Source organism: Sorex araneus, chromosome 1 (assembly GCF_027595985.1).
Source record: "Sorex araneus isolate mSorAra2 chromosome 1, mSorAra2.pri, whole genome shotgun sequence".
Classification (NCBI taxonomy): domain Eukaryota; kingdom Metazoa; phylum Chordata; class Mammalia; order Eulipotyphla; family Soricidae; genus Sorex; species Sorex araneus.
The window spans coordinates 388,605,747-388,632,666 of record NC_073302.1 but is presented as its reverse complement, the minus strand read 5'-3'; the positions used below and the strand labels follow the sequence as shown (position 1 = coordinate 388,632,666).

Sequence of the window (26,920 nt, the reverse complement as noted above, 5' to 3'; positions counted from 1 at the left end):
AAGTGCTTGCCTTGCACATTGCCACCATAGGTTCAATCCCCAACTTCACGAATTGTCCCCCAAGTATTGCCAGGAGTGATCTCTGAACACAGAGCTAGTAATAAGCCCTGAATATTGTGGACTGTGGTCCCAATTCCCCTTCCCCTAAATTTACCATTCTGGGTATTCCAATTTGTTTTCGTATTGGTGTTCATAGTAGTGATTTGTAATATAATTCAAGGCCCCTATGTGGAAGTAACTCGATATTGTCATTATTTAGGAAAATACCTGCAGTGATAAAATTTAGATGGTTTTTAAAAAGCTACTGTAGGGGGGCTGGAGTGATGGTAAAAAAATTAGGGCATTTGCCTTGCATGCAGCCTACCTGAGTTCGATCCCTAGCACCACTGAGCCCATGTGATCCTTGTGCACAGAGCCAGGAGTAAGCCCTGAACACAGCTGGGTGTGGCCTCAAAAACAAGTAAATAAATTAATAAAACCAGAGGAACATGGTACAGTGGGCAGGGCACATGCCTTCATGCTACCAATCATGCCTCTAAGGGTAGTGATTCATCCATTTGAGCTGTCTTCCTCAGTCCTACTGATACTTTTATGAGTATTTTCATCATATATTTCTTTTAAAAAGGCTTTTTTGGTTTTTTTGTTTGTTTTTTGGGCCATACCTAGGTGTGCTCAGCACTTATTCCTGATTCTGCATTCAGGAATCACTCCTGGAAGACTCAGGGGACCATGTGGGGTGCTGGGAATTGAACCTGGGTGAGGTGGATGCAAGGCAAATAATACACACTGTATTATTGTTATGGCCCCTATATTTCTAAAATAATATCTTACTAAAGCTAATATTTAGGGAAAATTATAATTATAAAAAATAATATTTTCTAAAAAATGGCCTTAATAATAATTAAAGTTTTTATTTTAGCCCGAAAGTGAAATCTCAACTACAGCAGATGATTACAGTTCAGAGGTAAGAATAACTTTTATGGTTGATATTTTGCATTATTCTTAAAATAGTGATACATGAATACACTATTATCAGTACTTTTTTTTGCTAGTTATGTTTATTTTTATAAATATAAGAAGACATAGCAGTTTATAAATAATTTTTGTAAAACTAAAATTATGATTTTATGGTATATCTTTTTATGCAGTTAGTGACTAGAAGTCTTAAATTTGTCTGAATAACTTGCTCTGAGTTATATTGTAAGAAAACACGCAACCCGGAGATTCTTCTGGCACCGATTTATTCAAAGACCTTCTTATGCAAAACGGGAAAGAAGAGGAACGAGGGACGATCGAGGAGGAATCCCCATCCCTAGCTAGGCAGCTTCCCTCCTTTTTACCCCTCGCTGCCTCCTTACGCCCAAGTGTCTGCAGCTGATAGGTTAGTCACAGCTTATGGGCGTGGCAAGACATCCTGTTTCCTTATTAGGAGTTGTTTTCGAAGCACACAGGTGTTGATTACAACAAACGCAACAAAGCATGGTCCCATGGAGGCTCTCCACATTATATAAAGACCTTGTTTTAATTTCTAGGAAAGTTTGATAATGAAGTTTTAGGGTATGTGATCATTGCAAGGCATTCCTATTTAATAGAGTAAATGTTTTCATAATATGGTCTAATTTATTTTGAGGATTATGTTTAATACTAATTATTAACTTTATAAGTTTATTTGTTAAAAATTAATTTTACAATAGCAATTTTTATTTTGTGTGATAAAATTACTTTTAGGTAATGTAGGCATTGCCCACTTTTTAGGAAATAATCATTATGTATTTTAACAAATAGTCACTATATTAACCTTTATATTCTTTTAAATGTAATTGTCATTTCTCTGGTCCAGAATTTTAAGACATGGAAAGCTATTTCTTACTCCGAATGGTTTAGAAACTCATTGTATTCAATAATTTCAGTTTATTTTACATTTCTAACAGGAAAAAAAACCTTAAATGCTTGTTAAGAACATATTGCTCCTTTGGATTGTTAATGAAAGTTAAAAAAAAAACTTTGACACAGATTTAATGTGCTTATAACTTGGGAATATGCTTATTAGTAAAATCTAGTCAGGAAACTTACCAATATTAAACAAATAAATGTTAAACAAAGAAACTATTGACCTGTACAGTTAGTTGTCTCTATTGGAATACTTTGAATAGAAATCACAGCCCATCAGAGAATTTACTCATATGTCTTTTTATAAACACTGCTTTCCACTTTCTTTAATGCCTTTATTCTTATAACTTGTCTATCTTGGCTAAAAATTTCAGATGAGGGGCTGAAGGATAGTGGGTAAGGCACTTGTCCTGCACATGGCCAACCCAGTTTTAATCCTTGCACCCTGTACGTTCCCCGAGCACCTCCAGGAGTGATCCTTGAGCACAAAGCTAGGAGTAAGCCCTGAACACAGAGGGTATGACTCAAAAACAAGCAAAAGTTTAGATTATTTGGTGGTGCTTGATAGGGTACCCTATCTGAGACCTTATAATTCCTTATAATTTATGTTTTGTCATATAGTGTGCATTTTATATTGCTTTTGTGACCAATCACTGGGTTGGAAAGTGGTTTCAGTCCTGCAGAGAATTTGTAAGATAATTTTATTCCTAAGATATTTTATTATCTTAGGCCATATATAGTACAGGGAAGCTAACGAGGGTTGGCTGCATGCAAGGCAAATGCCTTAACCTCTGTACTATATCATTTGTCCGAGTTTATTTTTTAACTTATGTATGTAAGTTATTTCATATGTAAGTGAGAACTTGAAGTATTTGTTTTTCTGTCTGATTATTTCACTTAGCATAATGCCTTCAAGATTCATTCATGTTGCAAAATATTCTAGCATTTTCTCAATTTATATGAGTGAATAATTTGCTATTGTGTTATGTGTATGCTCATGTACATTGTGAGTTCATTTGCATATGAAAATTCAATTTTCTCAGCACCTTGTTTTGAAGATTACCTTTTCTCCATTGAGTTTTTTTTTTTTTTTTGGCTTTTTGGGTCACACCTGGCAATGCACAGGGGTTATTCCTGGCTCTGCACTCAGGAACCACTCCTGGCAGTGCTCAGGGGACCATATGGGATGCTGGGAATCGAACCCGGGTCGGCCACGTGAAAGGCAAACGCCCTACCCGCTGTGCTATCGCTCCAGCCCCTCCATTGAGTATTTTTTGCTTCTTATCAGACATGAGTTGGTCATTGGTACGTGCTTGTGTTTGTTTCAGAGCTCTCGATTCTTTTTCACTAATCTGTTTTTATGCCAGAAGCATTCTATTTTGATTGCTATAGCTTTATAATACAAATTTAATCAGGATATATGGTACCTCCCACTTTGATCTTAGAATTGCTTTGACTACTTGGGACCTTTTATAGTGCCATATAAAATTTAAGATTATCTACTTTTGTAAAGATTGCCTTTGAAATATTGATACATATTGCATTGATTCTACAAATGGATTTTGGTGTGTTAACACTTTAACAGTATTAATTCCAATATTATTGTTCTTCCAATACATGAACAGATGGTAAAGTACTATCAACTGGGATCTTAACTTTTTAAACTGTCATGGCCCATATAGATCAAATACTAATTCTGGGATATTCTGTCCTAGATTATTCAGCTGCATAATAACAATAGTAATAACTAGGTATTTAGTAGTAAAAACATTATAATGTTGGATTTTTTTACATAGAATTTTAAATATTAAAAATGTGAGTAGGAATGAAGTTAGTTTTTTACTTTTAGGGGAAGAAAGGTTTGTTAAATAGATTGATAGTAAATTAATCCAACCAGGTTAATCCTGGAGACAGTCTGTCATCTTCTTTCCTTCTACAGCAAAATGTCTGTGATAGAAACAGGCAGTAATTTATTACAGAAAATCTATTAAATCTGTTACAGAAACTGTATAGATTAGATTGGTATACAGTTGTACAATGATCAAGTACCCCTTCCTCCACCAGTGCCCATTCTCCTCCACCAATGTTCCCAGTATCCCTCCCGACAACACCTCTGATCCTCCTCCCTCACCCCATCCCCACCGTGGCAGGCTCATTTTCTTTTACTTTCTCTCTCCTTTTGGGTGTTATGGTTTGCAATATAGGTACTAAGTGGTCATCATGTTCAGTCCATTGTCTACTTTGAGCACACATCTCCCATCCCAAGCGAGCCCTTCAAGCATCATTTACTTGGTGGTCTCTTCTCTATCTCAGCTCCCCTTTTCCCCAGCATGCGAGGCTGGCTTCCAAGTCATTGAGCAATCCTCCTGGCCCTTATCTCTACTCTCCTTGCTTATTAGTCTCCCATTCTGTTACTTTATATTCCACAAATGAGTGCAGTCATTCTCTGTTCCTCTCTCTGACTCATTTCACTTTGCATGATGCTCTCAGTGTCAATCCACTTATGTGCCAATTTCATGAATTCATTTTTTCTAACAGCTGCATAGTATTCCATAGTGTAAATGTACCAAAGTTTCTTTAACCAGTCATCTATTCTCGTGCTCCTGGGTCTTTTCCAGATTCTGCCTATTGGTGAATAGTGCTGCAATAAATATACAAGTGCAGATATCATTTCTACTGTACTTTTTTTTGCATCTCTGGGATATATTCCCAGAAGTGTTATTGCTGGGTCAAATGAGAGCTCAATTTCTAATTTTTTGAGAAACATCCATATTGTTTTCCAAAACAGCTGAACCAGTTGGCATTCCCACCAGCGGTGGAGTAGAGTCCTTTTCTCCCCACATCTGTTCCAACACCGGTTGCTTTTTTTCTTTTGGATGTGTGGCAGTCTCTGTGTTGTGAGATGATATCTCATTGTTTTGATCTGTATCTCCCTGATGATTAGTGATGAAGAGCATTTTTTCATGTGCCTTTTTGGCCATTCTCATTTCTTCTTTGAGAAAGTTTCTGTTTATTTCATTGCCCCATTTTCTGATGGGATTGGATGTTTTTTTTCTTCTTGTAGAGTTCAACCAGTGCCTTGTGTATCCTTGATATTAACCCCTTATCAAATGGATTTGGGTGAATATCCTTTCCATTCTGTAGACTGTCTTTGTATTCTGGCACTATTTTTTTTTTTTTTTGAGGTGCAGAAGCTTTTTAGTTTAAGATAGTCCTGTTTGTTTATCTCTGTTTCCACTTGCTTGGTTAGTGGCGTTTCATCTTTGAAGATACTTTTAGCTTCAATGTCATGGAGGGTTTTGCCAAACTTTTCTTCAGTGTACCTGATGGATTCTGGTCTAATGTTGAGGTCTTTAATCCATTTTGATCTGACTTTTGTGCAGAGTGTTAGGTAGAGGTCTGAGCCTATTTTTTTGCATATAACTGTCCATGTTTTGCCAACACCATTTGTTTAAGAGGCTTTTCTTGCTCCACTTCACATTTCTTGCTCCCTTATCAAAGATGAGATTATCATATATTTGAGGGTGTGTGTAAGGATATTCAACCCTGTTCCATTGGTGTGTGGTTCTGCCTTTGTTCCAATACCATGCTGTTTTAATTTTTACCACTTTGTAGTAGAGTTTGAGGTTGGGGAAGGTGATGCTTCCCATCTTCTTTTTCCCAAGAATTGCTTTGGCTATTCGTGAGTGCCTGTTTCATATGAATTTCAGGGTGTTTGCTCCATCTCCGTGAAGAATGTCATGGATATCCTTATAGGATCACATTGAATCTGTATAATGCTTTGGGGAGTATTGCCATTTTGACAATGTTAATTCTTCCAATCCATGAGCAGGGGATGTGTTTCCATTTCCTTGTGTCCTCCTTTATTTCTTGAAGTAGTGTTTTGCAATTTTCTTTGTACAGGTCCTTTATCTCCTTAGTTAAACTGACTCTAAAATATTTGATTTTCTGAGGCATGATTGTGAACAGGATTGTTTTTTTCATATCACTTTCTTCTCTCATTATTTGCATATAGGAAAGCCATGCACTTTTTGGTATTAATATTATAGCCTGCGACTTTACTATACAAGTCTATTGTTTCTAGGAGCTTCTTGGTAGAGGCTTTAGAGTTCTCTAAATATAGTATCATATCATCTGCAAATAGTGAGAGCTTGATTTCTTCCTTTCCTGTCTGGATGCCCTTAATATCTTTTTCTTGCCTAACTGCTATTGCAGGTACTTCCAGTATTATATAGAAGAGAAGTGCTGAGAGTAGGCATCCTTGTCTTGTTCCTGATCTTAGAGGGAAGGCTTTTAGTTTTCCCCCATTGAGGATAATGCTTGCCGTAAGCTTGTGGTAGATGACTTTGACTATGTTGAGGAAAGTTCCTTCAGCACCCATTTTGGTGAGAGTTTTCATCATAAACAGGTGCTGGGTCTTGTCAAATGATTTCTCAGCATCTATTACTATGATCATATAGGTTTTTATCTTTTCTTATATTGATATGATAGATTATGTTGATTGACTTCCCAATGTTAAACCATCCCTGCATTCCTGGGATGAATCCCACTTGGTCGTAGTCATACGTTGTTTTTTAATCAAAAAAAATAAATGTTTCTAAAAAAATTTGAAGGCAGTATTTAGTATAAGGCAGTATAAGTATCTAGTAACTTGATGTTTATGGATGTGCTTTAGAAGACAAAACTGAATTTGTTCCTAGCATTTTAATTCACATAAGCAAAAGTGTATACTGCAGAATATTTTTTATTTAAACATTCAAATGTTTGCAAATTGATTGGTACCACAAATTCTCATTATATCTTTCAGATACCTAAATTTAATCCCTGCATATTTTTCCAATGATATATTTTCTTTAAACCTGAGTCATGATTACAATTAGTAAAAATATAATTGTTACTGTTAAATAAAATTTTATCTAAAATCTTAACTATCAGCAAATTGTTTTTATACAGGTAAATGGTTGCAGTTTTTTTGTGAGAACAGAAAAGCCTACAAATTTATTAAGGGTATAGTATTTAAAACTACTCATGATACTAATGATTTACACTTATTTAAAATTGTGTGGCTTACTAACAAAATTTTTCTTGCATGTACTTTTCTCTATGATTTCTAAATGCTTTCAGTGTTTTATAAAACAGAAAATTTTATGAAAGATTTTATGAAAATCTATGAAAAGATATTTACAGTTATAAAACTCAATTGTCACAGAATTTGATGAAAACATGTTTTTGCTTTTGAGGTACATATCACATAGTCAAGAAAGTAGAGTGCTGTACCAGCAAGCTCTTTATTAATTACTTTTAAATTGAACTCTGCTTTGGAATTCAGTGTTTGAACCCATCTTCCGGATCAATATTTCTAGTGCTGAATTATTAAAAATTTTGCATTGATTTAGGATAAAGAATTTGGAGTTGATGACTCTTCCTCTGAACATGGAGCACAGTACAGTCAGACCCACCTAGAGATGATGGAAAATGAGCTGGCTGGGAAGCAGCATGAGATTGAGGAGCTAAATAGAGAGCTAGAAGAAATGAGGGCCACTTATGGTTCTGAAGGACTACAGCAGGTACGGTTACCTTGTATGGCTTTTATTTTGTTAAAAAAAAAAAAAAAAGGGAAATTTCTGTTATAGTATAAGTGAACATTCTTTTAAAAAAATTGCTAACGGGCCATGGTTTACAAAGTTACTGATAGTTGGCATTTTAGACATAAAATAATTCAACACCAATCCCTTTAGCATTGTCAACTAATCTCCAGGTTCCCTGATTCCCTCTCTCCACCCCTGCCAGTAAAAATATTTAATTTCTTCTGATAATATTTATCCTTACTCATATAAAACCCACTACCTAAAACTAGGATTCTATTAACTTTTTTGTTTTCTCCACACCTGACAGTGCTCAGGGCTTACTCCTGACTCTATGCTTAGGACTGGTGGGGAACTCAGGGGGCCATATGGGATTCCAGGTATCAAACCTGGATCAGCTGCATGCAAAGCAAGTGCCTTATTCGCTCTGCTATGTCTCTGGTCACTAACTTTGTTTAATTTTATTAGATAACTAGACTGAAATTACTTCAGTAAGTACATGTTTGTGTAATCTACCTTGGAGAAAATTGTGGTTTAACATGAAAATGATTTGTCCTACTTCTTTATGTTTTTGGAGTGGTGCTCCCAAGCAGTGCTTAGAGGACCAGAGATTGTACCCTGTCGTTCTTGTACCCTGCAGTGTAGTGGGGGCCACTCGGGCAACTCTGGCTTTTTATTTTTTTTTTGGCAGTGCCAGGAATTGATGACCTACATGTATTAAAGGACTTCATTTAAACTGTCTTATAGTCCTTATGTGCAATTTCTTGTGGTTGAACTGAGCTCTGTTTGTAGCTATCATCATGGAAGCACAGTGAATTGGGACAGTAGTGACGATCACAGAATCATTTCAGTTTTATTTTTCCTTCTATAGTGCTGCTGCCTAGAAACATATAGAGACATTCCTAAATGTAAAGACACTATTTCTTCTAGAAGTAAAAGACATGAATGTTAGACCTAATGTATTTCCTTTGTTCAAATTTTTTTAAAATGTTTTTAGGAGAGTGGTACACCCAGTGGTGCTGGGGGTGGCGGGTTATGGGGGAGATTGTGTGGTGAAACAAATCCAGGCTCCTGAATATAAAGCACGTGCTTCAGCCCTTTGGGCTATCTTCCCTGCCCTCATGACATTTTATAAAGTTTATTTGGACTTAAAACTAATTTTTGCAGGTTAATAGCTTTTAAACGGGGGAGATTACTTAACAAATTATATATCACTGCCAATGTGTTTTGAGTATCATATTTTTGAGTAATGATTACTATAATAACAAATTTTATTAAGATTAGCATAGCACTTATTATTTTTACTGATATCTTAGTTGCAAGAATTTGAAGCTGCTATTAAACAAAGAGATGGTATCATAACCCAGCTCACTGCTAATTTACAACAAGCCAGAAGAGAAAAGGATGAGACAATGAGAGAATTTCTGGAACTGACAGAACAAAGTCAAAAATTGCAGATTCAATTCCAGTATGTAAGTATGATAGAACAAATTATCAGGTTTTTAGCAATGAATTTTTTAAAGCTAGCCACATTTAAGTTTTTTAGTCACTTGTGAATTATGCAAAGGATTTGAAAAATGAATGAATGAAAATCTGTTATGTTAATCAAGAATTTAATTACACTTTTCAGTTTCTTACTGTCACCATTTTTTTTTCAACTTCTTTGTGGCTACAGTTTGAATCCTACAAAGCCTGGTAAAGCTGGGCTATATTGATTTTTGCAGAAATTATTCTGTAGTTGCATCTTGCCTTTGTTCATCCTGGTATAATTTTATCTAGGTTCTAAGATGGCATCTGTAATAAATAGATACATTAAGTAAAACCGTGGAATTTGTATTAATCAAGGTTTCTGATGTCAAATGAAAGGAAATTGACAAAGCTTAAACTAAAGTAATTTTTCTTTCCTTTCTTTTTTTTAATTGAATCACCATGAGATACAGTTACAAAGCTTTTATGTTGAGTTTTAGTCATACAGTGATCAAACACCCATCCCTCCACCAGTGCACATCTTCCACTACTAATATCCCCAGTATCCTCCAGTCCCAAGCCTCCCTCTGCCTCTGTGGCAGACAATTTCCCCTGTACACTCTCTCTCTCTCTCTCTCTCTCTCTCTCTCTCTCTCTCTGGCATTATGGTTTGTAGAACAGATACTGAGAAGCTATCACATTTGGTCCTTTACTTTCAGCACACATCTCCCTTCCCTAACGATTCCTCCAACCATCATTGACTTGGTGATCCCTTCTCTATTCCAGCTGCCTTCTCCCCCAGCACATGAGGCAGGCTTCCAACTATGGAGCAATATTCCTAGCCCTTGTGTCTACTGCCCTTGGGTGTCAGTCTCATGTTATGTTATTTTATATCCCACAAATGAATGCATTCATTCTATGTCTGTCCCTCTCTTTCTGACTCATTTCACACAGCATGATACGCCATAACCATCCACTTGCAAGCAAATTTTTGACTTCATCTTTCCTAACAGCTGCATAGTATTCCATTGTGTAAATATACCAAAGTTTCTTTAATCAGTCATCTGTTCTTAGGCACTCGAATTTTTTCTAGATTCTGGCTATTATGAATAGTGCTGCAATGAATTGTAGCCAAAACAGTAGCCAAACTGTCGCCAAAAAGAAGTTGAAAAAAATAGGTGCAGATGTCATTTCTACTGTGTTTTTTTTTGCATCCTCAGGATATATTTCCAAAAGTGGTATTGTGGGGTCATGTGGAAGATCAATTTCTGTTTTTTGAAGGAATGCCCATATTGTTTTCCATAAAGGCTGGACCAGTTGGCATTCCAACCAACAATGAGAGTCCCTTTCTCCCCACATCCGTGCTAGCACTGATTATTCTTTTTTTTTTTTTTGATGTGAGCCAGTCTCTGTGGTGTGAGATTATGTTTCATTGTTGTTTTGATTTGCATCTCCCTGATAATTAGCAATGTGGAGCAATTTTTCATATGCCTTTTTGGGCATTTATATATATTTTTTGAGGAAGCTTCTGTTCATTTCTTCTCCCCGTTTTTTTATGGGCTTGAAGATTTTTTTCTTGTAGAATTCTACTGGTGTCTTTTTTTAAAGGAACATGCTTATCTTTCAAAATTCAAGACGATAATAATTCCAGTCCTCTGAAAGGAATAGAAATTTTAAAAAGCTGAAAGTTGTTAGGGATCCAGGAAGTACTGTCTTTTACACTGCATTACTTTCAGCATATTTTCAGTCTTACTTTCTCTCTAGACTTCCCCCCCTCCTTTATTTATTTATATTTTTGTCACACCCATCTGTGCTCAGGACTTGCTTCTGGCTTCCTGGCTCTGTGTCCAGGGATCACTCCTAGAGGACTCAGGGAACTGCAGGGGATGCCAGGGACCAAGCCTCGGTCCATTATATGCAAGGCAAGGACCCTTACAAACTGTATTGTCGCTCCAGCTCCAGCTAGACTGTTTTTGGCTTTACTTTTGTTTGTTTGTTTGTTTTGATGGAAAAGGTAATTTTATTGGTTCAGCCTGGGTGATGTGATTTTATTCATCTGATCATTCTTGATAACATTTGATGGGACTCAGGCTTGAAAAAATCTAGTGCAGTTTCCCTAGAGCATTTGTGAGTTGAATAATATACCAAGAGATGTCTGTTTCTTAGTGCAGCTACTTCAGATTTTAATCCTTTGGGGTTTCTTTCTATTTTCAAGTTACATGCTAGTGAAACTCTGAGAAACAGCACTCACAGTAACACAGCTGCAGATTTACTACAAGCCAAACAACAGATCCTCACTCATCAGCAACAGCTGGAAGAACAAGACCATTTATTAGAAGATTATCAAAAGAAGAAAGAGGACTTCAAAATGCAAATTAACTTCTTACAAGAGAAAATTAGAGCTTGTGAAATGGTATGTTTATTTTCAGCTAGTCAGCTAGTGTCCAGGAACTTTACAATTAATTTTACAGGTTTTGACCCAAGTGTTTTTTAATCTTTTTATTATGCATATGATCACAAAATTTAATAATTAAGAACAGTTCCTTAAATATGTAAAATAATTTATTTCAAGTGCTCCTAGGATTCTTGCAGTATTAGTTTCAAATGTAATTGCTTAGTTACTTAAAAATGATCAACCTGTTTTAAGCTGAGTTCTCAGAAGAATAAATTTATATTTAAAATTTCTCTCGTTTCATTTATATACATTTTACTCATTTACACCCATTTTTGAAAATTCTGAAAACATTTCAAAGCAAAATGAAATGTTATGAATTTTAATTAGAAAAAATGCAGCCATTGCTCTTTATTCCTGGTAATTTCATTTAATGAAGTTGCCCAAACACTTATTTACAAATAAATATTCATAAGGGAATTAAGATAGACATTATTCAAATACATACACATCTCATATAGGTTATGCTGTTACATCCTAAAAATAGTCCATCCTGGTCGTATGCATTTTGTTTATTTTCAGAAGAGGAAAATGAGGTTCAAAGTTTTAAATGCCTTGCTTTAAACAGTTCTATAAGCAGTTGGCAGAGTTGCTATACAGACTCCCATGCAAATATTTTAGAACCAGAATTTTTGTAATATATTGCATTGCCTATACAATTTCCCTCTATTTTCCATCTGTTCTCTCCATATGAGAGCAGAAACAGGAGGGAGAGTATGTTGTCTTGATTGACAGCAGCTAGAGACATGTTTAGTAGTTTTTCCCACTCTGCACTTCTGCAAATGACTTCAAGTTTTGAGTTTAGAGTCATATAAATATTAACAAATAGACCAGTAAATCAACATAATATTTAAATAATGAGACTACCTACAATTTAGTACTTTTAAATTTTATTTATTTTATTTATCTTATTTTGGTTTTTTTGGACCACACTGCTGGTGCTTAGGTCTGTATTGCTCCTGCCTCTGCATTTAGGGATCATTCTTGTCAGGGCTCAAGGGAGCATATTGGGTGCTGAGGATTGAATCCAGGCCTGCTGTGGGTAAGGCAAGTCCCTACCCACTGTACTATCTCTCCAGCCCCTATAATAGAATACATTTTATAAACTTATGTCCTTTTTATAACTTCTGCAAGAGGCCAGGCAGTTTCCAAGACAAGAATATAAATTAGGTAATAATAAAGAAATCAGCTTGCATTTATTTTTGTTTACTGTATACCAGACAAATTATTTCTTACATATTCACTTATTGAATCATCAAAACCATCTGAAAGGTAGAGGTATCATTATCACAACTACTATACAGAGAAGGTTCTAAACTGAGGCAAAACAAAATCAAGTAGATTACACTGCTAAGTTAGTAGAGCCAGATTTTAAACCATTGTACATTGAATCTGTAAATTGCTACTAGGAAATACACAATTTTAAGATGTTGAAATTATGAATTATGTGTTTTCTTTACGAACAAGATTGTTTAAAAATCATTATGATTGAAGATAAAGATGCTTAAAATGTGCCCTGTTACAGATTTTATTTCAGTGTTAACGAACTGATCGTACTTTCTTTTTTTTTGGGGGGGGGTCACACCCAGCGATGCACAGGGCTTACTCCTGGTTCGTGCACTCAGAAATTACTCCTGGCGGTGCTCGAGGGACCATATGGGATGCTGGGAACCCGGGTTGACCACGTGCAAGGCAAAATGCCCTACCCGCTGTGCTATCGCTCCAGCCCCCTGATCGTACTTTTTTATAGTTTTTAAATGCCTATAGAAGTTCCCTATTATAGGAATACATTATTTTTGTGTATAGCATAGTGAGAATAAAATGCTTAATCATTTATTTTAGCTTATATCATATTCTGTGAAAATAAGGTTTTTTTATTTTCATTGGTATTAAAAGATGACTAATTTTTAAGAGACTGAAGTGGTTTAGATATCATACATAGTACAGAAATTAAAGTAAGAATGCTCAGCAGTAGGTAATAACTTAGGGTAAGTTGGAAGTGGTATTGGATAGCTAGACAAAAGCTGATAGTATTTTGCTCAGAAGGCTGCACAGAAAAGCATTCTTTGCCTTGTTTTATTTTGATAGTGCAAAATCTTCCTTTGACTTAAAGTTCTAGAGTCTAATTAAAAAATTTTTTTTATCAATTAAGATTTGGTTTAGGGGCTGGAGTGATAGCACAGCGGGTAGGGCATTTGCCTTGCACGCAGCCGACCCGGGTTCAATTCCCAGCATCCTATATGGTCCCCTGAGCATGGCCAGGGGTAATTCCTGAGCGCAGAGTCAGGAGTGACCCCTGAGCATCGCTGGGTGTGACCCAAAAAGCAAAAATAAAATAATAAAAATTTGCAGCAAGTTTAAAACAAAAAAGATTTGGTTTAAAAAGTGAATTAACATTTTCCAAGTTCAATATTATTAAACCTTAAATGTAAATAAGATTATTAATTTATAGTAATAAATAATTATCACAGGAACCTGTATAGTTAGATTTATGTAATTATACTTTCTTCACATAGGCAAATGAATATGAATAATTCCCCCCCAAATTAGTTGTTTGGTGAGCATGAGATAAGGTGAAACAACTGCTCATTGCCGTTTGGCTATGATAACCTGATGTATTTGACTCACAGTAGGAATGGTCATGCCTGTGGACTGGAGTTCCTCAACTTTGTTTGCTATAATCCTTTTACTGTTTTCTCTATTAGGAATGTTTCTTCCTGAGGGATCAGAACTTTATGTGGTGTCTTTCTGAATTGTACTTGAATGGGCATTGCCAACATTACCTTTTAAGACAGCTTTTTAGGCTTTGACAATTTTTTTTTTGAATGATGTTAAGACATCATACTCATTTATTATATTTATTCAATTTTATTTCTTAATAAATAATCATGGAATCAATGTGATATCTTTTAAGTTCTTCTGATGTGGAAGTCTCACTCAAGATGATTTTATTATATTTACTTACTGACTTATCTACTTATAGTCTATGAATTTTACTTCTTTCTATTTCCTTGGGATTACACCCTTAACTACTAGGACAACTAATTAGCAGTTGCCCGAGAGAGGACTTTTGTTTGACTCCCTATACTTCATATATTTTTGAACTATTTGATTATGGTTATATATTGACCTGTATTCTGGGTTTAAGATTATCTACAGTTCTAAAATCAGAATACTAAATTGGAACTACTAGTTGTTTCCTTTCAAATTTCTTTTTATTTTTTAATTTTTTTAACCACACTCTAATTATTTTTTTCAAATTTCTTTTTAATCTGAAAGTCTAACACCAAGTAGGTATGTGGTATAGTTGTCCTGTATATGATTGGCTTTTAGCTTAATACGTATTCTTGAATTTATGTTTTAATCAAAGAACAAATATAACGCTAAATATAAACAAATATAACACTAATTTACAAAGTTATTCATAATGCAGTTGTTTCAGGCATACAACTTTCCAGCAACAACCCCACCACTGGTATAATCTTCCCTCCCGCAGTGTTCCAAATTTCCCTCCCACCCCCTCAAACCTTCCTCCTCAGTAGTCACATAACAATTTTACTGTGTATTGCTTGCTACGACAAATAGCAAATAGAATTACCAGAAAATAGATAAGTAAGAGTGAATTTGTGATGATTAATTGTTATATCTCACAATGGTGTTTCTAAAGTCATTGTCTGAGGATTTGCTGAGCTGGTTGGTTGCTGATTGAGCCTTCTGGTTACTGTTTTCACTCAATGAGCTTGGTGGGCTCTCCGCCCCCCCCCCATGCTCGCTCTCTCTCTCTCTCTCTCTCTCTCTCTCTCTCTCTCAGGCATAATCGTTTACAGTACTCTTAATGATAGCAAATTCCTAAATTTCTTATTTACTTAGCCCCAGCAGTGAAGTTAAAGCATACCCATATAAACCCGTTTAACCATTATTGTTTTACACTTTTCAGTGTTCTTGCTCTTTCATGCTCATTCAAGTCACTGGAATCTGTAGGAAGAGCACTGACTTGTACTTAAAATTTTCTTTTGTAGCTACAAAGAGTTCATAGTATTCTAGCTGTAGGAAACTCTACATATGAGGATGACAGGTTAATAAGAAAGAGTGGTTTAGAAACATTTTAATTAAGTTTTTAGTCATACAGTGTAAGAAAAATTTCTTCCCAAGAAGGCCGGCATAGTTGTAGTATCTGATCATAGGCAGAGCTGGATACACACGTTCTTTCTCAACTTGGGAAAAATTGAAGGTTAGAATCTGCAGTTTCTTTTTAGGAAGTTACATGAAATGTAGACTTATATCAGTATTTGATAATAGATTGAACAGTTAAAGTTGCTTGGAAGTAAAAATGCCATTTATATATATATATATATTTTTCTTTTGTAAAGGAACAAGATAAAAAAGCAGAAAGCTCAAATAAAGAAATACTGGAAAAGGAGACTATTATTAAAGAATTAAATATAAGATTAATAGAAGAAGAAAAAAAAACTCTTGAGCTAAAGGGTAAAGTAACAACTGCTGACAAATTACTAGAGGAATTACAAGAAGATGTTCTAAAGAAGAATCAAGAGATCAAAAACATGAAGGTAGAGCTGACTAATTCCAAGCAAAAAGAAAGACAGTGTTCTGAGGAAATAAAACAGTTAATGGGGACAGTTGAAGAACTTCAGAAGAAAAATCATAAAGGTAGCCAATTTGAAACTGATGTCCTACAAAGAGTGGAACAAGAAACAGAAAGAAAATTAGAACAACTTCGAGCAGAGTTGGATGAGATGTATGGGCAGCAGATAGTACAAATGAAACAAGAATTAATAAAACAACACATGTCAGAGATACATGAACTTAATACACGACATAAGGAAGGACTAGAGAATGCTTTAAAATCATATTCAAATATTACAGTTAATGAAGATCAAGTAAAGTTAATGAATGTGGCAATAAATGAACTGAATATAAAACTACAAGATAGTAATTCTCAAAAAGAAAAACTCAAGGGAGAGCTGGCTGTAATTTTGGAAGAAAAGTCTTCGCAACAGAGACAGCTTGAAGATCTTTTAGAAGAATTAAGCTTTTCAAGAGACCAAATTCAGAGAGCTAGACAGACAATAGCTGAACAAGAAAGTAAACTCAATGAAGCACGTAAATCCCTTAGTACTGTGGAAGATTTGAAGGCTGAGATTGTTTCTGCATCCGAATCCAGGAAGGAACTTGAATTAAAACATGAAGCAGAGGTTACAAATTACAAAATAAAACTTGAAATGTTGGAAAGAGAAAAAGATGCTGTGTTAGACAGAATGGCTGAGTCACAAGAAGCTGAGTTAGAGAGACTAAGGACACAGCTTCTCTTTAGTCATGAAGAAGAACTTTCAAAGCTGAAAGAAGATTTAGAAGTTGAACATCGAATAAATATTGAAAAACTTAAAGAAAACTTAGGCATTCACTATAAACAGCAGATAGATGACTTACAGAATGAAATGAGTGCTAAGATGGAAACCATGCAGTTTGAAAAAGACAGTTTGATAACTAAACAGAATCAATTAATTTTTGAAATTTCAAAGCTAAAAGATTTGCAGCAGTCCCTTGTGAATTCAAAATCAGAGGAAATGACTCTTCAAATCAATGAGCTTCAGAAAGAAATTGAAATACTCAGACAAGAGGAAAACGAAAAGGGTACACTTGAACAAGAAGTTCAAGAATTACAACTTAAAACTGAATTATTGGAAAAACAAATGAAGGAAAAAGAGGATGATCTTCAAAAAAAATTTGCACAGCTTGTATCAGAGAATAGCATTCTTAAAGATGAAAAGAATGCCCTTGAAAACATGTTGAAAATATACACTCCTGGTAATCAGGAAGAAGGGTTAATTTTCACAGACTCCACTAAATCCAAAATGAAAGACTCTAGCTGGCAAAAAGAAATTGAAATACTTGCAGAGGAAAATGAGGACCTCAAAAAGCAATGTATTAAACTAAATGAAGAGATTGAAAAGCAAAAGAACACTTTTTCCTTTGCTGAAAAAAATTTTGAAGTTAATTATCAAGAGTTACAGGAGGATTATGCGTGCCTTCTTAAGGTGAAAACTGATTTAGAAGATAGTAAAAATAAGCAAGAAGTAGAGTATAAAAATCAGCTTAAAGCACTTAGTGAAGAGCTTCATCATTTGCAAAGAAATCCAACTGTTCTCAAAATGAAAAGTGCAGTCTTTGATGATGACAAAGCTTTTATCACAGAATCCTTGGAAATTGGCGAGGTTGTTGAGAAAGATACAACAGAACTAATGGAAAAACTTGAAGTAACAAAACGGGAAAAGTTAGAACTCTCAGAGAAACTGTCTAATCTTTCTGAACAATTAAAACAGAAACATGATGAGATTGGGTTTCTAAGTGAAGAAGTTAAATCTTTAAAGCAAGAGAAAGAGCAAGTTATGTTGAGATGTAGAGAGCTAGAAATCATACTTGACCATAATAGGACAGAAAATATAAGTGTATGTGATGGTCAGTTAAGTTCTTTAAAAGATGGAGTTCTGACTTTGACAAGCAGTGATTCTGGAAGTACATTTTCTAAGATAAATAGCAATCTTGGCAAACAACCCAAAAAAATGGAGAATGATGACATACCTTTGGAAACTATGACTGTTGTGAAAGTAAGCAATCAAGAACAGTTGATTTTGGATCATTTTCCTGCAGTGACACATGAATCATCACTTCGTTCTGTGGTGCCAAATGAAAATGTTAAACTTCAAAGGGAACTCAGCATACTTAAATCAGAACAGGTATGTTTGCAATTACACACACACACACACACACACACACACACACACACACACAACCTCCTTACCAAAGTAACCACCTTACCAAAGAGAAAGTTAACCCTGAAATGTAATTCTCATTTGGTCATATCATTTATCATTCTGTATTTCTTTAAACATTGTTGCCTTTATTTCACATAATTTATATATTTTTACCAGAAAGTAAAATATAATGATGACTTCCATTTTCTTTGGAAAAGTAAGAGTTCAGGTTATTCTTCTAGAAAGTAAAATATAATAATAACTTTCATTTTCTTTGAAAAGGTAAAAGTTCTGGTAACATTGAAGACTCTGACCTTTAGAAAAGTTACCTTAGGATAATTTGTTGCAATCCCAAAGATTGATTTCAGTTTCTTTTTATACTGGTGTTTTTGAGTTCTGCAACTGAATATTAACTTAGTTAAACTTTCGGATGCTCTATGTAAGTTGTTCACTAGTTTTGGAACTTAATTTCCCTAGGAAAAAATGCTAATTTATGATGTATAGATTTTTTTTGAAGTCTTGTTTTACTTGAAATATAGGGAAGGGGGCTGTTTTATAAGTGCATTCAGATAGTGCATATAATGAATAATAATACATTATTACTAATAATTTACATTTGCCATATGTTGGTATTAGAAATGATCGGGAAAATTAAGCATTTTGTATAGTAATGTTAAATAAAGCTTTTTGTATTTATTAATTTATAGAATAAATGTTGAATTATTTTCCAGACTTAGGGTTGTAGTGGCAATGAGAGAAAGAGATTTCTCATGCTTGTCTACATATAATCTATAGTGGCAAATAGGCAGTAAACAAGAAATAAAGAAATAATGTTAAGTTCTTAGAAGAGAATTAAACAAACTGATAGAAAAGGGTAGATAGGAGCAATTTCTTTGAGGAATTTACATTTGAACTGAGATCTGAATGATATGGACGAAGTGTGTCACATGGAAATTAGATTAATTATGAAGACATGGGTAAGTTTTAAAAACATGTATAGTTTGAAACAGGCTGTGGAGAAAAAAGATCTTTACACTTGGCTTAAGAATGCAAATGTAAAGATATATATTTAAAGTAAAAAGATAAAACTTGCCATTGACCTCATAATATATAAAAAATAAATAAATCTCAACATCTTACAAAGTCTGTAAGGCTCTCAAGATCTGTTCTCTTCCTCCTTCAAACCCTTTCTTCCTCTCCAGTCATGCTTTTAAAAAAAAAAGTCTTAATATTTTTGCTTTGTTAAATACCTAGACTTATTTTTAAAAAATGGTTTTTATTTAATTGCTTAAAAAATTCCAAATGTCATTCCAAAGAAGTTTTCAAAAAAACATTATTGAGTCTGGGAAGATGGCTCAAAAGGTTGGAGTTTTGCATGTGAAAGTACCAAATTCCATCCAGCACCACCTGGTTCCTGAGTACCACTGGGAGTGGACCCCCAAATAACATACTTTTTTAAAAGCATTATTGGGAAAAGGTCTGAATTTAAAGCTGTCAAAATGATCAAGTTTTCTCAGTAAAAATTCTATTTTCTCTACTGAAGACATTTTTGATCATTTTCAGATATCCTCTCCTTGGCATTAGCATAAACTAGATGGAGGGAGCTATGAACTGCCCCCGCTCACTCAGCAGTACCTGGACAACCCAGTAAATATGGGAAAGGGAGTGAGCTATGTGTCTGTGGGAGAAAGCTCATAGAATAAATCAGCCAATGAGTTTCAAAAAAGCAATAGCTAAGATCTACTGAATGTACTTAAAGTAACTGTATAGCCACCAAAAAATAATTTTATTCTTGGGTAATAGTATGAAATATGAAAAGAAATAGTACAGGGTTAAGGCACTTGCCTTACACACGACCTACCCAGCTTTAATCTTCATTGTTGCATATAGTCCCCTGAGTCCCAACAGGTGTGATTCTTGAATGCAAAGCCAGGAATAAACCCAGAGCTTAGTCTGATGTGGCCCTAATCCCAAAAAAGAAAAGAAAGAAAAAAAACCCAAACAAATAAAATTAAGGTAATAAAACATTGTTCTATTATACTGAAGTAAAAGATATCAGTGCAACAGAATGAAATGTGAGAAAAAATTACAATTCACTTTTAGAAAGTTTTATGTTGTTATTTTTATTTCCCTTTTGTGCATTTCACTGTATCACTGTCATCCCAGTGTTCATCGATTTACTCGAGTGGGCGCCAGTAACGTCTCCATTCGTCCCAGACCTGAGATTTTAGCAGCCTCTCCTTACTCATTTTTCCCAAAGATTGGAGGCTCTTTTCAGGGTCAGGGTAATGAGACCTGTTATTGTTACTCTATTTGGCATATTGAATACACCATGGGGAGCTCTTCCAACTACAAAATGCTAAATATGTATTTGTAAAATGTGTATTTCTTAATATCAAGGTAAAATATATTTTAGTGTATTTGTTGCATTTATTTGTGCTTATAGTGCAACACCCTCTCTTCTTGTGCATTTATGAAAATAAATCGGACTTAAGTTATTTGAAACATACCAAAACCACTAGAACCAACTGTATGCATGGCACCCAAGCTATAATAATTAAACTTAAAAAAGTGTCTTTTAAAGAGAAGTTTGTAGAGTGGGAAGTAATCTAGGGACACTGATGGAGAAAATGCTGACACTGGTGGTGGGATTGGAGGAAACACTTTTTTTCCTTACATGTGTTTATGTTCACTTGAAGAACGATTTAAAACTGCAGATGGAAGCTCAGCGCATATGCCTTTCTCTGGTTTATTCAACCCATGTGGATCAGGTTCGTGAATATATGGAAAATGAGAAAGATAAAGCTCTTTGCAATCTTAAAGAAGAACTTGTTTTTGCTCAAGAGGAAAAGATCAAGGAACTTCAGAAAGCACACCAGCTAGAGCTGCAAAATATAAAAACACAAGAAACAGGTACATGGTTCCTAGCAAAATTATAAGTACTGTGAAGCAGATAACCATTACTTCGAACGTACCATTTCATTGTTTTATCCTTTTCATAGAATGCATAGAGGAGATGAACTATATGTCCCTGTCCTTATTCTTTTGTTCATTTCATCACTGGACATTTATTTTAAGTACTTGACTAATACAGAGTCACTGAATGATTTTCCCCTAGGAAGTCAAATAACAATACAACTGTTTTGGAGGGGATGGATCCCAAGTGGTCTGCAGGAATGAGGACCTGAGGTTATAGTGCTGCTGGGCTGTATGGTGCTGGAGGACACGAGGGTGACACCAGCAGTGGTCAGGAGGCTGTGTGTTGTTAGGGACTGAACCTGAGGCAAATTCATGCCTAGCACACTAGCATATGCTCTAACCACTGTATTGTCTCCCAGCACAAGACAGTTTCTCTGGTTGAGTGAGTGGAAAGAATAGAGAGAAGAAAAATATACAGGGTAGGCTGTGAGGTAGCCAGGAGGTTGGAATTGTATGTAGGGAAGGCCTTAGTCTTAAACTTAGTGATGTGAGAGATTTCCTACAATTGGAAGAATTCAGAGTTCAAGGTTTGTGAAAAAAAAAAAATGGGGGATAAAGCTGGAGATTGGCATGAGCTTGTTAAGAAAAAGCTTTATATTATACCCTGATTAGAAAATCTTTTAACCTTTATGCTGGTGTTAAACTCTACTGGAGTATTTTTCAATAGTAAGGTTAACATACTAAGATCTTTATTTTATACCATTGAGACACCTTGGGGAAATAAAGTGATGGAAAAACTGTTCAGGAACTTGAGTATCAATAATTCTGGTATATAAGATACTGAACTAAATGTCATAAAAGATGAAAAGGAAAAATAGTTTTTAAATCTAAGGAGGTAGACAGTCATTTGTAGATTATATTAGTAATAAACAGAGTGAGAAATTTTTGAGGACGATCTCTTAAGTTTTTAGCCTGGGTAACTGGGTTAAGGGTGACTACAGTCATACGCTGGACCAGGTTTATGGAAAAAAGTAAATTCTGTTTGGAACACATTGAGTTAAGGGTAGCTTTTTACTTTGAAAACGAAATGTCTACTAGACAACTGAAAATAGAAATCTGGGGTCTGGAGAAATGGCTCCGAGGACTGGAGCACATGATTTGTAAGTGCCATTTCTAGTATGGCCTCGCACCCTCAAATAAAATCTCTGAAACTCAGAGGGATATTTGGGTTCCAGATTAATATTTGGGAATCAACAAATCATTTTGATGCAAGAATGATGTCCTTGGAGTTCAGACTAAGACAGAAGACAGAGGTGGCCTCTGGAAAGCAACAACACTTATGGAAGCTTAGGTGGAAGCCTAATTGCAGTGATCAGCATTTTTGTTTGTTTTGGAGCCACACCCAGTGGCATAAAGACTTTCTTCTGGCTCTGTGCTCAGGAATGACTCCTGGAGGGCTTGGGTAACTCTTAGGGTACCAGGGATTGAAGCCAGGTCAGGAGCATGCAAGGCAAGCACCTTACCCACTGTCTCTAGCCCCTGACGAGAACTTAAAAAAAAAAAAGTACAAAATTATTTCATAGCATGTAGAAAGTAAATATTGGTTTGTGAATTTTTTTGTTTCTGCTTTGAATATGTGCAGCAGATTATAAGATCTAATTCTTAGATTGGGATGTAGTAGAAAACATGAAAGTCATGATTTTTTTTTGGAGGGGGGAACCTTCTAATACATGAGATTAATTTGATAATAGTACTACTTAAACATGAAAATTAAATGCCTTAATATAATATCTGTTCTATTAGGTGATGATGTTAAAACTTTACAAATGCTTATTGGAAAGCTTCACAAGGCAGTTTCTGAAGAATGTTCTCATTTTACACAGGTAAGATTTTTTTTTTTAAATATATTTTGACATGAGCCCAGTTACAGATCCTGAAGTTTCTGTAGCATATGACCACACCCCAAATTCTGTAATACTGATATCCCAGTAGGAACATACCAGTTACACAGGAAAGTAACATAGTAGCCAACTAAGCTTAATAAACAATAACAGAAGGCTCAACTGGCAATGAACAACTTTAGTAAACCTTTATATAAGGACTTAATGGCCCTATGGTGAGATATAATAATTTTCACAAATTTTCTTTTATTAAAGTATTTTTGATAATTCCATTAGTCATTTAATTATAACAAGCAATGTAAAATTAATGATTTTGTGTCTGCTAAAGAGGCAAGCTTTGGGGGTACTTGGGAAAATGAGGACAATGGTGGAAAGAAGGTCCAACTGGTAGTGGGATTGGTGTTGGAATATTGAATGCCTGTGACAACTGTATCATGAACAACTATGTAAACCATGGTGTTTAAATAAAATTTTAAAAATGTACTTTGACATAGAAATGCTAGACTTTAAGTTATTGTTAATTTGATAAGAATCTTTCCATTTAGTTTTCCTCAGTAAACACCACACCGAATTTATGAAATATTCCTTAATTTTTAAGTTTTAAAGTTTTAAGCCAGATTTTTTTTTTTCTGGTGCTAGGAGGGAGCTCAAGGGACCGGAGTGCATGCCTCTCATGTGAGAACCTTGGGCTCTATCCCCAGCATTGCATGATCTCCCAGGACCACCAGCAGTGACCTCAAGCACTTAAGCTGGGAGTATCCTCCTGCAGTCTCCCCCAAAATTCTGTTATGTAACAAGTTTGAAACAAGAGAAGGTCAGATAAATTACTTTAGTAATAAAACAAATTAAATTTGTAGCCATAAAAACAGTGGACCAGTGCTGTCGACCAGGTTTATTCCTTAATATTTGGTGATTCACTGAATATGATGACTTACTCAGAGAGCTCCCAATAATTAGTGAGAGATTTCACAATTTAAAATTTCCCCAATTACTAAATATTCTTATTATACCAATTGTTTATATTAGTTTTGAGTTAAATGGAATCTCTTTTTTTGTTGGGGAGGGCAACCAGGGGTGCCATACTGAGCAGTGCTTAGTACTAGTCCCACCTCAGTGATTGGGGGAATGCCTGTTGCCAGAGATTTAACCCAGTTCCCCACGTGCATAACATATGCTCTAGACTGGCCTGCTCTCCGTAGAGATGTGACCCCAGTGCCGCATGTGTGCGGCCTCTCCGCAGCTGCACGAGCATGATTCCAGAGGCCAGCTAAACTACTTTTGGTACTGGCAGCTTCTTGTAGAAATGTCTCTAGACTGTGAACTAAGCCATGGCTCCATGTCTGCCCAGGAGGGGAAAGGTTTCTCTCTATCACCTTTTCCTTGTGGGGGTTGGGGGGAAGGGCGTGGCAACCGCCAGCTTATGAGGACCACTAATGAGAGATACAAGCTTGCAGTGATCCAATTTCTGCCAGAAATTTCCCTGGACTTAGTTACTAAAATACAGAAATCCATGCGGCTGTGCGACCTTGTATCTCTTCAGGTATGATTCTAGTATCTCTTCAGGTATGATTCTAGGGGGGGAACTCCAAACAATAATAGTGAGTTTTTTGTTGAAATATTGAATGTAACCAAAGTAAAGAGAAAGTAAAGTGAAATTTATCAGTTACACAGGCGGGGTGGGGGAGGTATACTGGAGGTTTTTTGGTGGTGGAATATGTGCACTGGTGAAGGGATGTTTGTTGGAGCATTGTAAAACTGAGACTTAAGCCTGAAAGCTTTGTAATTTTCCACATGGCGATTCAATAAAAAATATTAATTAAAAAACAGAACATATTCTCTAGCCCCTTGAGCTATCTCCCCAGCCCTGAAATAGAAGTTTTGATAAAAAATAAGAGTGTATATTAGAAGCAGACTGCCAAGATACATTGATAGCACTGTAGCACTGTTGCACTGTTGTCCCATTGTTCATCGATTTGCTCGAGTGGGCACCAGTAACGTGTCCATTATGAAACTTGTTGTTACTGTTTTTGGCATACCAAATATGCCATGGGTAGCTTGCCTGGCTCTGCCCTGTGGGCAGGATACTCTTGGTAGCTTGCCGGGCACTGCAAAAGGGGCGGAGGAATCGAACTCGAGTCGGCCACGTGCAAGACAAATGCCTACCCACTGTGCTATCACTCCAGTCCATCGTTAAAGATCCATATATCCACAGAGCAGGCATTTACTCTCAGAAAGGTGCACCTATATGCACAACTAGATGTGTTCAGTGCAAGAATTTCTGCATTACAGTTGGGAGCAGGTCTAATTTTCCTCTGTAGGCAGAGGAATAACTCGTTGTTATATAGCTATACAATGGAACATTATATATCAGTGTTTGATATGTGTAGCAATGTCAGTAATCTCAAAAGAGAAACTATGTAACCCTACATGCTAGAGCAATCATCTCTGGGCAGAAAATATATGTAAACAGAGCTACAATTATTTATGAGATTTTTCTTAAATTTGTTGAGCAAACGGAGAGAAAGCTCAGTGGGCTGAACCTGTGCCTTGCATGATGGAGGCCGAAGTTTGACCCCTTACTCCATGTGGTCCCTGGAACACTGCTTGGCATCAACTCCCTCCCCTCAGCACCACCAGAAGCCAAAATAATAGTAAACTAAATGGAGAAATATAACAAAATATTAGTATTTGTTAAAGTAACAGATAGCCTCTTTTTTCCTGCATATTTCAAATAGTTTTAACATTTTAAATATATGCTTTGTTTGTCCCTGATCTGCATTCATATTGCATGTTTGTCGATTGAAGGGAAAAGGTAGTATTAAGTGGCACAAGTAAAGCTACTTTATTGAGTCGTATATACCTATGAAACAGTTCAGAGAGTGGTATGACAAAAAAAAGAATGAACAAACCAGTGGACCACATTAAGACCTTTATTTTTCTGCTACTCTTCAACCTCATTTTCTACCTCTGTCAAAACATTTCTGGCCATTTTGATAGTAAATATGGGAAGAGGACACGTGTCAATATTTTAAGCTCATTTTATACATTTTATTTTCTTCAAACAAAAATATCTTTACCTCACTACTAGTCTCAAGTTGAAATATGAATCAGCCTGTAATGGAGAGCTCCTTTGGGAGTTGTGAAACCTACTTTTGTCATTAATTATTTTTTTTGTCATTAATTATTAACATTGCTCCTTCACCATCTTTATCTGTAATTCAGTGATCAATCAGAGGGTTTTTACTCACTTTAAATATAATACATTTCTATCTTGTACCCATAATTGACCAAAATTATTAGTTGCCAGTATAATTTGAAGCAAATCTCAAGCATTAGCAAAAATAAGCAGTTTGGTTTTTAAATCTAGAAGTAGCTGCTTGTAAACAGTTTTATGAGGAGCAAAGGTAAAATTTATGTAGATTATTTAACAGGTAATCATTAGGGCATTTGTTGTTTTTGAATAATAATTAAATTATTGCTCAAGAGAAAATTAAAAACAATGTGTTACTTCTTTTAATTTGGTATTTTAAACCACCAGAATCACTCGTGTTATAGAAATGTGTGCATTGAAAACTGGGTAGGAACATAGTTGATGTAGTGTCATTTATTAATTATAAGAATTAGTAAAGAGTGGGGGCTGGAGCGGTAGCACAGCAGGTAGGGCATTTGCCTTGCACGTGGCCGACCCACGTTCGATTCCCAGCATCCCATATGGTCCTCTGAGCACCGCCAGGAGTAATTCCTGAGTGCAGAGCCAGGAGTAACCCCTGTGCATTGCCAGGTGTGACCCAAAAAGAAAAAAAAAAGAATTAGTAAAGAGCAAAGATAAATGTTGCAATTTTGTTGTAGGGAAAAACATATAGGAAGATCATTTTTTGAATTTGGGGTGCTTTTGATATTAAAATGTTTGAGTAGGTGTGAAAGATTTCTCTA

The 26,920-nt window shown here is 35.5% G+C and overlaps 1 protein-coding gene across 6 annotated transcripts in view; it reads left to right on the top strand.

Annotated features, from left to right (window-relative positions):
* AKAP9 (A-kinase anchoring protein 9) overlaps positions 1-26,920 on the top strand; it is a 145,566-nt gene that overhangs the window by 30,450 nt on the left and 88,196 nt on the right. For 5 of the 6 annotated variants that reach the window (XM_055124956.1, XM_055124969.1, XM_055124965.1 and 2 more), the window contains exons 3-10: positions 920-964; positions 6,844-6,897; positions 7,287-7,457; positions 8,792-8,947; positions 11,158-11,355; positions 15,765-18,149; positions 20,867-21,080; positions 22,890-22,969. In XM_055124956.1, the coding sequence (XP_054980931.1) occupies positions 920-964; positions 6,844-6,897; positions 7,287-7,457; positions 8,792-8,947; positions 11,158-11,355; positions 15,765-18,149; positions 20,867-21,080; positions 22,890-22,969 (3,303 nt within the window). The remainder of the gene's footprint in view (positions 1-919; positions 965-6,843; positions 6,898-7,286; positions 7,458-8,791; positions 8,948-11,157; positions 11,356-15,764; positions 18,150-20,866; positions 21,081-22,889; positions 22,970-26,920) is intronic. The other variant, XM_055124946.1, reaches the window with a different exon arrangement.